The sequence below is a fragment of the Prunus dulcis genome, chromosome 6 (genome assembly GCF_902201215.1).
Source record: "Prunus dulcis chromosome 6, ALMONDv2, whole genome shotgun sequence".
Lineage (NCBI taxonomy): Eukaryota > Viridiplantae > Streptophyta > Magnoliopsida > Rosales > Rosaceae > Prunus > Prunus dulcis.
Genome location: NC_047655.1, coordinates 2,837,402 through 2,848,782, shown reverse-complemented (window position 1 = coordinate 2,848,782; position 11,381 = coordinate 2,837,402). Strand labels below are relative to the sequence as shown.

Below are 11,381 nucleotides of genomic sequence, written 5' to 3'. Positions count from 1 at the left end.
CCACACCATTTTGCTGTGGTGTGTATGAGGTTGTGAGCTGCCTTTCAATGCCTGCATTATCACAGAACCTCTCAAACTCCACTGAAGTGTACTCTCCTCCTCTGTCACTTCTCAATTGTTTTAGTTTGTAGCCACTTTGCAATTCCACAGTGGCTTTGAACTTCTTAAACACACAAAGACCTTCTGACTTATGCCTTAAGAAATAGACCCAACACATCCTTGTGCAATCATCTATGAAAGTGAGAAAGAACCTATTTCCAGCTTTGGTAACTGTCTGCATAGGACCACAGATGTCACTGTGAATAAGTTCTAGTGGGGTTGATGCTCTAGAGATAGCTTCTCTTGGAAATGCTTCTCTACTCTGCTTGCCTAGAACACACCCCTCACATACCTGTCTATCTTCTTTAATTTCTGGCAGCCCTACTACCATATCTTGTTCTTTCAATAGTTTTAGACTACTCATATTGAGATGTCCAAACCTTCTATGCCAGAGATCAGTGGAATGGTCTACACTTGCTCTATAAGCAAAGTGCATTTCAGCTTGCAACTTCAAAGGAAAGCTTCTGTTTCCTTTCATCTGAACCTTTGCCACCAGATTTGTATGAGAGCTGTCATTGTAGATTTCCACCTTGTGATCACCAAATACCAAATAATAGCCATGTTCTATCATATGTCCTACACTGAGTAAGTTCTCTTTCAGTCCAGGTACAAGCATTATTTCTTTGATATGTCTCTTGCCTGCTTTGGTTTCAACCACAATAGTGCCTTTTCCAGTTACCTCTACAAGCTGTCCAGTTCCCATTTCAACCTTGGCAGTCACCTTTCTGTCAATATCCACCAACAAATCCTCTTTTCCTGTCATGTGATTACTACACCCACTGTCCAAATACCAGATCTCTTCATCCCTTGTTACACCAGCACCACTTACATTGCTAGCATAGAACATTGTTGGTGCAGCTTCCACTTGAGTAGCATAGTTGACCTGCTATGGTGTTTTCTTGCTGTAGCAGTCTTTTGCAATGTGGCCAAGCTTATCACAGTTATAACACTTTGGCTTGCCCTTGAATCGACATTCACCAAAATGTAGCTTACCACAATGCTTGCAGGGAGTTTTAGTGCCTTCACTTGCCTTGTTATCCCACTTCTTGCCTTTGGATTTCCAATTTTTATTCTGCTTGCTGTTCTGTTCTCCAGTCTTGGTCTGTTTGGCATCTACACTAAGGCTAGCAAATGCCTTCTCTGTTCTGTTTTCAGAATGCCTATCTAAACGCAACTCAAAGCTCTTTAGTGAGGCTACAAACTCCTGCACCTCAATCTCATTTAGATCTCTAGAATGTTCAATAACTGAACAGATAGAGTCATAGGTAGATGGCAGACTAATAAGTAGTTTTTGAACAATTCTCTCCCTAGGCAATTCCTCCCCATAACTTCTCATTTGATTAATTAAATCAAATAGTTTAGTAACATAGACAGTTAAGGATTCATCATCCTTCATTCTTGTATATTCAAATTCTCTTCTAAGGCCTTGCAATTTAACACTCCTTACCTGCTTATCTCCATGGAATTCTTGCTGCAGAATACTCCAGCACCTTTTGATGTCTCTTCATGAGATATTCGTGGGAATATCTCCTCTGAAACTGCTCCTTGAATCAATCCAAGGGCCTTGGCATCCTTCATGAGTACCTCAGCAACCATGCCTTTCCCACTTGATTCTTCTCTCTCCTTTTTCTGATCATCAGATTCATCTGACTTCTTCATATCCATACCATCAAGTCCTTTGATCACAAAATCCCACAGTCCATGAGATTTGAAGATGGTCTTCATCCTAATGCTCCAGAAATCGTAGTTCTCACCATTGAAAATTGGTGCTCTCAACTCACCACCACTTGATCCAGCCATGTTAGACTTAGATCTGCAGAACTCAAGCTCAGCTGCAGCTTCAATAGCTTAGCACAGAAAACGCCAAGTATTACAAGATCAAACCTGGCTCTGAGGCCATGTTAGACTATGCAGAACATTATCATGCATAAAGATTCAATCAAAACATGTAATAAATCTCTATGAAAATGCAGAGAGCTTTTGAGTAAAGAGAGGTCAGATTTCTATGTGTGAGAGAGAGAGAGCTTGGAGAAGAATGCTAGCTGTGTATCAGCTCAGCACCAAAAACATGCATATATTCTCTTACTGACAAAACCGTTAGGGAGGAGGAAATATTCCCTATTACAACACAAAATCTAGCCATTCAATCATAACCCTATAAGATATTGACAAGTGGCAAATGCTATTACATTCTCTGCTGTACACTTGGACTATGATCCAAGGCAGCCTTCCTAACTAGAATAGAACCTTCCTATTCTAATTCCATCACAGCAGCTACACCTATACACCAACATCTCTCTCAGAGAATCACCAAAAAATATTTACTTTCGAGAGTCTGTTTGGTTTATTTCAAGACAATCTCCCACCCACTGCTACAGTTTCACTGCTGCCGATGGGTTCTGCCCTGTTTGGTTTATTTTCAAGATTGTTCTTCCTTAATAAATGTTTAGCAGACTTCCGAAAAAACCTAGGAGAAAAATGGAAATATGCACAATTAGTGCTAGATGGACGACATTGTAGATCACATCAAATATAGCAAATGTGTGACATATTTATGCATGTAGATCCTAAATATGGTCTAAAAATACTATAGGACACAGGTGAAATAGCATGTTCCTAAAAGACACGTGGCGACAGGCGAGAGGAGTTGTGGACGGAAGCTAAACAGGCACGAACCAGAAGAACAAAACCTCCTTGGTCCTCGTATTTATGTTTGGGATTCAGATTTGAGAGAGAAAGAAAGCATGAACTAGTAATGCGTTAATGAAGGTTGTTTGATGGGATTGTTGCAATTCTTAATCTGTTTTGTTGGTCACATGCATTGCAGGTGAAGTTGTCAAAAGAGTAATTGATGCAATTGTAATTTGTAGCTATATTATAGATACATAGAAACATTAGAACGTTCATAGAAATGCTGGATCCCGTGGATGTGGATATTGCTGATTCTGATTTTCTCAACAACCAACTTGATAATGGAGACTCTTCTGACTCTGACATCGATAATTACTGCATGTCTTTTACTTGTAAGAATCGCTTATTCGGCCGCCAGAAGCCTCTTCATGTTGTCCTCGGCGCCGGTGTATGTACGTAATTGTAGTTTTTCTTAATTTTTCTGATAGTTTTTCTTAATTTTTCTGATTGCTGTGAATCTCAGAGTGTGATTTATTTATGATCCCGTTTGTCTCTTTTCAGCTGCGGACATTATACTTTGGAGAAACAAGCAGATCTCGGCCTACATTTTTATGGGTGCTACACTTACATGGCTTCTCTTTGAGAGGACAGGTTATAACTTGGTTGTGTTTGTTTGCCATGCTTCATTGCTTTCATTGACAGCCCTGTTCTTGTGGTCCAATTTGGGTTCCTTCATCTATGTGTGAGCTCCTTAATTTTCTTTTATTTAAACTGCATTTCGATTGGTGTGTTTTTTTTTAATTGGTACCTTCATCATATGCTTCTGTTGTGATTTCTGGATAGAATATGATGAAACAGGTCTCCACCAGAAATTCCAGAGACTATCTTACCACAACATCTGTTTATGAGGACCGCTATTTCCTTGACAGCTACATATAATCAAGCATTAAGGTCGTTTCGGCATGTAGTTTTTGGGACAGACATAAGAGATTTCCTATCGGTACCGATCTTTTCGTCCCCACTTAGGCTTTATTTATGCTGCAAGGATAGTAAATATTGATTGAATCTTGCGACTTTGACATGATGAATTCATTTGCAGGTGGCGGTGGTTTTGTGGGTTCTCTCTGTTGTCGGACGTCTATGCAGTTTCATGAGTTTCCTTTACATAGGTTGGTATCAGCTCCAGTTTTTTCATGGCTAGGAAGTTGGATAGAGCATTGGCTATTGATGACTAGCTTTCTTTGTTTCCTCATGCTGCACTTGGTTTTAGTCCCCGGTGTTCTGCACCATCCTCCTTGTAATTTTTTGTTTTACAAAAATTGATATTGTTTGATATGTTTTTTCCCCGGTGATTTCCACCTAGTGTCGAGTCAACAACGGTTTATTTTTAGTTTGCTTATTATGTTAGCAGAGATGAGTGCTGAATCTTTCTTCTTGGTTGTGCAGTGTTTGTGATACTGATGATTGTGCCAGCGCTGTATGACAACCTGGAGGATAGCGTTGACTCCTTTGCAGAGAAAGCACTAATTGCAATAAACAAGCAGTACGCAGTGTTGGATGAAAAAGTTGTCCAAAAACTCAAAAAGAGTGTAATTTCTTCCAACAATAGGAAGCAACAATAATTATTTGAGGTTCTGCTGCACCCTTCCTCTTCATATGGTTGGTACAGTTCATATGTCGTTCTTGCTCGTTTTGTTCCGTCAGTTAATTTTACTTTATTTGTCTGATCAAATCTGTAAAATGAAGATGTAGAAAGGAAAATATATATGTTGCTTTCTATCTGTTTTGCAGTAGCCTTGTTTAGTTTTCCTTGAGGAGTAAGTAATCATTCATCATCCTTGTTATATGAGAGAAAATGTATTGTTCCAATTTTGGTTTCTGATGCAAACTTCTAAACAAGGCTACTTCCTTCTTTTTGGACAGGTACAACTTCATCTAAACTGTTACATATCTGTTTTTATGGACATGGACAAAGTTAGTTTCTTGATTTTGAACCTCTCTTCACACGCATTCATAGCAACTACTAAAATTTATTAGCTGAGGTGCTAACCTCCCAAAACTACTCATTAGCTACATGTATCAACTTCCACTCCAGTTAGTAATAGATGACAAAACCCATGTTGATAAGATTGAAAGAGCAAGGCAAAAAAAAAAAGTGATTTACACTTTGGCCTCCTCGTTCGATCCTGGCGGCAAGAAGGGCCCCCACCACCCAGATTCGTACTTGGAATAAGGTGCTACCCATTTCTCCGGTTTCTCAAACTCAATATTGGTTGGAGTGGAGGCCAATGCCTCTTCTAGACTCTCAGCTTCAAAACTTTCTGCTAGCACTCTGTCCAGTCTCAGCTTCATAAACCTGCAGCCATACAACATTATCAGTTGATTTGTGTGGATGATAAAGAGGGACATTATTATTATCCCTTGTAAGAGTCATAATTTTCATATTTCTACTAATGTACAACCACATGAAGATTTTTCTTATATCACCAACATCATATTCTGTAATTTCTTGAGCTATACTGGCATATTTAACTATGAAATAATAGACTTAAATCATGTACAAAGTCATACTTATCATAAGTCAAGGTGTTAGCTTGATGACATTGTTACTCCATTTCTCTAACAGCTTAAACTATTGGGGCTTAGCTTGATAACATTGTGGTCAAAACCTCTAATCTCTATTCCCCATTTGCTCATTTATGCTTCTCTTTGTCTACCTCCGCACATGTAGAATGGGGCTCTACACGAACACGTTGTCAGCTTGATATACCGTTTCTCTAACAGATTAAGCTTTCGGATTCTAATGGTCGTCTAACAATGAGTTCTATGATAGTGATGAACCCAACTTCTTATAATAAAGTTACTTGCACAATTGATTTGGTTCAGCCTGTGATTCTAGTACAACACCAATTAAAGTAACAAAATATGTTTAGCTTGCAACAATGGCTATATAAATGAACTTGCATATGAAGTGCAAGAGGCTGCAAGCAAATAAAACACCAAACTGAAAACAAGCAAAGCTCAGTAGACAATGGTGGCGGGTGCTTACGTAATCCAAGGTCCATTGGTCGAAACCAAAGCCACAGCAGGTCTTCCTAATCTCTTAGTAATGTTGGGAAACTTATCCAAGAACTTGGGCTCGATCACAAGCCAAAAGTCCTGCTCTCTGTTACGCTCTCCATAGTAGCGAAGCCGCTCACACAATTGCTCCTGGAAATGCTCCTCCTCGTCCAGCATGAACTTGGCATTCGCAACAACGAAATAGTACCTGCTCGCCTTTTGCTGCATTAAGAAAAAAGATGAAAACCCAAAATTCAAAACAGGTTCTTGCCTTCTTGGATGAGAAATCAAAACCCATTAAATTAAAAGTTGAATTTATATGAAAGACTGAACCTTTTCGGCGGAATCGGAGGAGCTGAGCTGGTCGGAGTCTACGGCGGCGACAGATGTACGGACGGATGAGGAGGAGGAGGGTTTGGTGATGGCTTTGGGGCTGAAGGAGAAGAGGTTGCGGCTGCAATTAGCTGACAAGGGAAGAGCTAAAGATTTGGGTTTTGGGTTTTGAATTTGGGCTTGGGAAATGGCGGTCTTTGCCTTCTTCACCTTTACGCCGGCAGCAGCCCAGCATGCCTGACCAAGAGTTGCCACGCCTGACATTTCTCCTTGTTCTTGTTCGTCTTCTTCCCGTTTCTCCTTCGATATAATAAACAGAGCCAAAACCTTATCTAGTGTTATCTACATTTATCTTTTCATTATACAAAAAACATGTGTATTATCTTTATATTTTTTTCCCTGGCTTTTTATGTGTGTTTCACTTTATGTTGCCTTGCTGTCACATTCAAACTTCTTAAAATTTTCTCATCAAGAGAAAAAAATAAAATTGTCATCATATTTTTATAGTTGGATTGTCTCTTTTATTGCACCCTTGTCTCTTACTCTTGTATTTGCTTCCCTGAATTCACTTGGTTTTCATTGCGAGAACAATAAATATATGCCTTCAGACTCTCAGATCAATCTTAACAACAAAGAAAAGATGAAAAGTATGGGTTAGTTCTCTGATAGTGGATGACTTGCTTGATCTTGTTAGGCCTGAACTCATGAGCGGTGTTTAGTTATTTTCTGGGGTTTCCCCCCTATTTCACCAAAAAAAGGGGTGTTTGTTAGTTCAGGCCAAACGAAAAATAAGAAGGGTAGTTTCACACTTTCTTCTCCTTTAATAAAGCTCCATTACCAACCAACCCAACCAACCCGCTTACTCTGCCAAAAAAAAAAAAAAAAGAGCAACCCGCTTACAGTAATGGTTTTAAGCCTGTATCTATCAACCAGTTAACAACAATTTGACAACCTAAAAGTTCATGACTAGTTTGTAATTGCACGCTGGAGCCATGATCGACAAAACTACCTACTGTGTTAAGGGTGTTACCCTGTGTGCAGATTCAATTATGTTATGTGTTTTCTCTTTGTATATTGAGTTCAAAAAACCAACTTATTGTGGATTTGAACATCATGGTCCATCCACATGGCTGAGATGGTGCAAGTAGGACATCCATTTTGTCATATTTAAGCATTGTGATTTCTTCAAATTCTTACACAAAGAACAAGCAGATTATGTGTATCCGTGGCCACAAGAGGGAAGAAAATGCATCAAGCAGAGCACCAATTATAGCAAAAAAATGCCAGGAGGAGCGGAAAGACAAATCTAAAGATGACACAACAAATAGAACAGAGCTGCAAGCATCCAAAAAAGCAATTTATGCGATTGTTTGCATGAAAAGCTTTAGACATCTTATATTTGCACTGACGAAGGCAATACATGAGAGATTGTTTGCAGCCAAAAGCTAGACAAGCTCAATGTAGGCCATAGGCGCATTATCCCCTTGCCTTGTTGGCAGAGTTCTAACAATTCTTGTATACCCTCCATTCCTCTCCCCATATCTGTCTGGAACCTCTGCAAACAAGGCATGCACAATCTGCTTCTCGTAGATAAATCCGAGAGCTTCCCTCCTTTTATGAAGAGTTCCATCCTTTGCCAATGTGATCATCTTATCAATGTACTTCCACATTGCGCTTGCCCTGGCTCTAGTAGTTTTGATACGACCGTGTCTAAGAAGCTGAGTTGTGAGGCCTCGCAGCAGTGCCCGGCGTTGGTCAGGGGGAGTTTGGGGACTCGCCTCCCATGTCTCATGGCAAAAACTCGACCGCCATTGTCAATAGTAGTAAAACAATGCTCAAAGCTGCTAAATTCTGTGCCAACAACGTAGAAAAAAAAAATTCAAGATGAAGAATGGAACACTTGTAAACAGGTCCCATCAAACCATCACATAAAACAAGGAGAAAGAACCAAAAATGCTGAAACTCAGCACATATAAATGTTATACAGAGGATGGCATTTCATGAGTGATCTAATAGGGCAAAAGGTGGATAAGAATTGTTGCCTCTCTATACAATGTTGGCTCAAAATTCTGGTTGCAGGTGTGGTTCGAAACCTCCCATCCCATTCCCCACTTATTTGTTAATTGCAAGGGTTAGAGTTAGGCTGTAGGCAAATGTTCTATTTATGTCTGCATTTTGTATAGGCTTGCTTTGACACACATTGTTGGCCAATTTCATAAAGTGTAAGCTTTTGTCATTGGTTCTTTAACAAAAATTATCCAAAAAGGAAGAAATTAAGCAAACTTTGTATATCACTATCAATAGCAGAACATACTGCAACCACTAACAAGTTAATAGAGCAAAAGATCAAAACTAATGATGGGATGCTAAGGGAACGGGTTTTAACAACTAGAGGACCGAAGAAGCAGCAAAAGCAAGTAATAAAAAAAACCCCAATGCCGCAAGAACAACTAAATGAAGGTACTTTGGTGAACCTTCACAGAAAGACAATCCAAAACAAACATTTCCCATTTTCCATATCAATAACAGTAGAAGGGAAGGGAGGTTGAGAAATTACCTGGTGAAGCAATAGTGCGGAGAAGGGGTTTAGGAGGAGCAAGGCCAGTAAAAGAGCGTAGCACAGCCACTTTGGACGCTCTTAATCTTAACCCAGATGAAGAAGAAGAGGCAACGGAAGGCAGGGCAGACATTAGAGATGTCATGCTCCATGTGCTTATGGAGGAAGCAAAGCAACTGCATTTGCAATCCCATTGCAGACGAGCCACAACCAGACTAAACTGGCTATGTGGTATAAAGAAGGGAGAGGCACGTGCCCAGCCCATTGGATTTGAACATGCTTATCGAGGCCCATACGTTATGAAAATTAAACATAGGGCCCAAGGGAGCAAAACCCAAGAAGAGGAATCAGTATCAGCTCAACTCCAAGAGCAAATGCTGCTCTCAACCGTGGCTTCCAGTGTTGTTGGGCGTTTCATTACACGTTCGTCAAGAGTCAGCGGCATCCCTGATCCTTCCTTCTTCACAACCTCCACCAAGGTAAGACCAATTTCAACTATGACTTGTTTTTGTTGTGTTGTTGTTGGTGGTGTTTTGAATTTGATTTGGGTTTGGCTGCAAAATGGATACAGATGGCTTTGGAGCAATTTACGTTCGGCCCTTACAAGATTGACAGCAGGGAAGTGTTTTACTCTACTCATCTATCCTATGCCCTGGTCAACTTGCGTCCTGTTGTTCCTGGTATTCATCTTTATCTCGCACTATATTAAAACATGAAAGTAAATATAAAATTAGGCACTTGATGATCCATTTCTCTTTTTGCCTTTGCAGGTCATATCCTTTTCTTTGGTCTGAATTATAGTGTTGTTTTGATATCAGTCAAGGCAATATTGTATAAGAAAAAAAAGTTGGGAAATTTATTTCTTTTGTTCCTTTTCTTGCTTGAAAAAAGACAACATATGAGTTCCAACTTCTTGATTGATTGAATCATGTTTGTGAATTCAAGATATGAGTTCAAACTTCTTTTTATCAGGCTTGGTTTTGGGTCCAAAATGGTTTCTCCTTGGCACTGAAATGTAATCGATAGTGGACTGCTAGTTGCAATACTCAATGGCATGCTTTTAAGTGCATCATTTTGATTAAAATATATTGACTGGTTTATTTGGGCAGAGCCTGTTCCACAGCTCTGTATCTAGTTTTTCGTGGACCTATATGTGTGCTTATCTCATCTGCTTATTTGGCTGAAGGATGACCAAGCATCATGTGTATTTATATTGTTGCACTTGCGTGCCTATATACCCGCCCAACGTTTTGATTAGTCCTCTTTTGCATGTAATTATGTGTGCAAATTATACCCATTTTGTTGTAGAACTATAATCTTAATATCGTCGATTCTTCAACTTTGGTATAGACTTAACATCATGTACATGTGCTTGTCTGCCCAAGGCGTGAAGTGAAGCGCTTTGTTGATCTCACTACTGATGAGACCAGTGATCTTTGGATCGCAGCGCAAAAGGTTGGTAGTCAGCTTGAGACCTACCACAAAGCATCGTCTCTCACACTTACAATTCAAGTAAGCATGGAAGACCTTTAATTTTTTCCGATTGATGTCAATGTTTATCTGTTTGGCCAGGTATTCGGTTATTTTTCATTGAGATCTTAAGGGATGGGGTCATTTAAATGTTTTAATGTGTTATTGTTACTAAGCTATTCCTGAATCTAAGGTGCTTGTTTATTAAACCACAAGATATCTTATGTAAAATCTCATTGTGATCGTACTTCAAAACTTCCTACAAGCTTTTAGGTTTGCTTTCTTTCATTATTCAAGCTTGTGTGTGTCCCCTAAAGCCAACTGCATCATCATTGTTTGAACTGTAGGATGGACCCCAAGCTGGACAGACTGTGCCCCATGTTCATATCCATATCATCCCACGGAAAGGTGGCGACTTTAAGGAGAATGATGAGATTTACGATGCAGTAAGATTCGACGTTTATTTCAATGTTTATCGAACACTTCCTAATTCCTACATTTTGGACTCCTGTATTTACTTTCTGTATTTCATCAATATTATAGCTAGATGAAAAGGAGAAGGAATTAAAGCAAAAGCTTGATTTAGACAAGGACAGGAAGGACAGAAGCCTTGACGAAATGGCACAAGAAGCAGAAGAATACAGAAAGTTGTTCTTGTAGAATGTAGATGTTCCTACTTGCAGCGCAATATGTAATTTATTTCTCACTGGATATTTTCAACCTAGTTTAGTTATGGTTTGCTCATTGGATGGTTTGCTATGGTTTTAGCTGGATTAGAGTCCAAGCATCATAGTTTAGTTGTGTTAACTTAAAATCGGATCTTATCATTGATTGCTAGAGAAATGTTTTCTTTATCATTTCTATGTTTGCCAAAAGAGAGAAAATGGTTGACGTTATGCATTATCTAGCTAGTTAATTCTTAATTGGCGTGGAAATTTTCTCTTGTGAGACAATTTGGTATGTTATGCTCAGACTTTGCCAAGTTAGAGAAATATTTGCAGAATCCGGTTATGTAATAGCTGCTCTTCTAAGCTCAGAAGCTGGTGAGCTGACTTTGCTTGTTTCGCAGAGTTATGATAAATTCATGTCTTAAGCCTCGGATTTGTGGAGTTTAAGCTAAGGTTTACGATTCTATTGAGTTCACGTGGTGTTACGGTCACGTACACAAATTTTTAAAAAACATAGACCTAATCAGTAGGTCCACCTACCACTTGCCACAAACTGAACCCAA

The 11,381-nt window shown here is 39.4% G+C and overlaps 3 protein-coding genes and 1 pseudogene across 3 annotated transcripts; 2 read left to right on the top strand and 2 right to left on the bottom strand.

Moving 5' to 3' along the window:
* Window positions 1–2,729: 2,729 nt before the first annotated feature.
* On the top strand, window positions 2,730–4,745 carry LOC117629554 (reticulon-like protein B2). Its single transcript, XM_034362073.1, has 6 exons — window positions 2,730–3,182; window positions 3,292–3,472; window positions 3,589–3,730; window positions 3,830–3,899; window positions 4,177–4,389; window positions 4,654–4,745. The coding sequence occupies exons 1-5, from the start codon at window positions 3,011–3,013 to the stop codon at window positions 4,350–4,352; spliced, it is 741 nt and encodes a 246-aa protein (XP_034217964.1). The 5' UTR covers window positions 2,730–3,010; the 3' UTR covers window positions 4,353–4,389; window positions 4,654–4,745.
* LOC117629555 lies at window positions 4,661–6,512 on the bottom strand. The gene is made up of 3 exons (XM_034362075.1): window positions 6,124–6,512; window positions 5,780–6,012; window positions 4,661–5,086 (listed from the first exon to the last, which is right to left on the bottom strand). Exons 1-3 carry the CDS (start codon window positions 6,385–6,387, stop codon window positions 4,891–4,893), a joined length of 693 nt encoding a protein of 230 aa, XP_034217966.1. The 5' UTR covers window positions 6,388–6,512; the 3' UTR covers window positions 4,661–4,890.
* Window positions 6,513–7,493: 981 nt separating this feature from the next.
* Window positions 7,494–8,945, bottom strand: LOC117629641 (annotated as a pseudogene).
* Window positions 8,946–8,975: 30 nt separating this feature from the next.
* LOC117631602 (bifunctional bis(5'-adenosyl)-triphosphatase/adenylylsulfatase FHIT) lies at window positions 8,976–11,053 on the top strand. Its single transcript, XM_034364849.1, has 5 exons — window positions 8,976–9,159; window positions 9,252–9,362; window positions 10,046–10,192; window positions 10,498–10,596; window positions 10,694–11,053. The coding sequence occupies exons 1-5, from the start codon at window positions 8,980–8,982 to the stop codon at window positions 10,808–10,810; spliced, it is 654 nt and encodes a 217-aa protein (XP_034220740.1). The 5' UTR covers window positions 8,976–8,979; the 3' UTR covers window positions 10,811–11,053.
* Window positions 11,054–11,381: the final 328 nt, after the last annotated feature.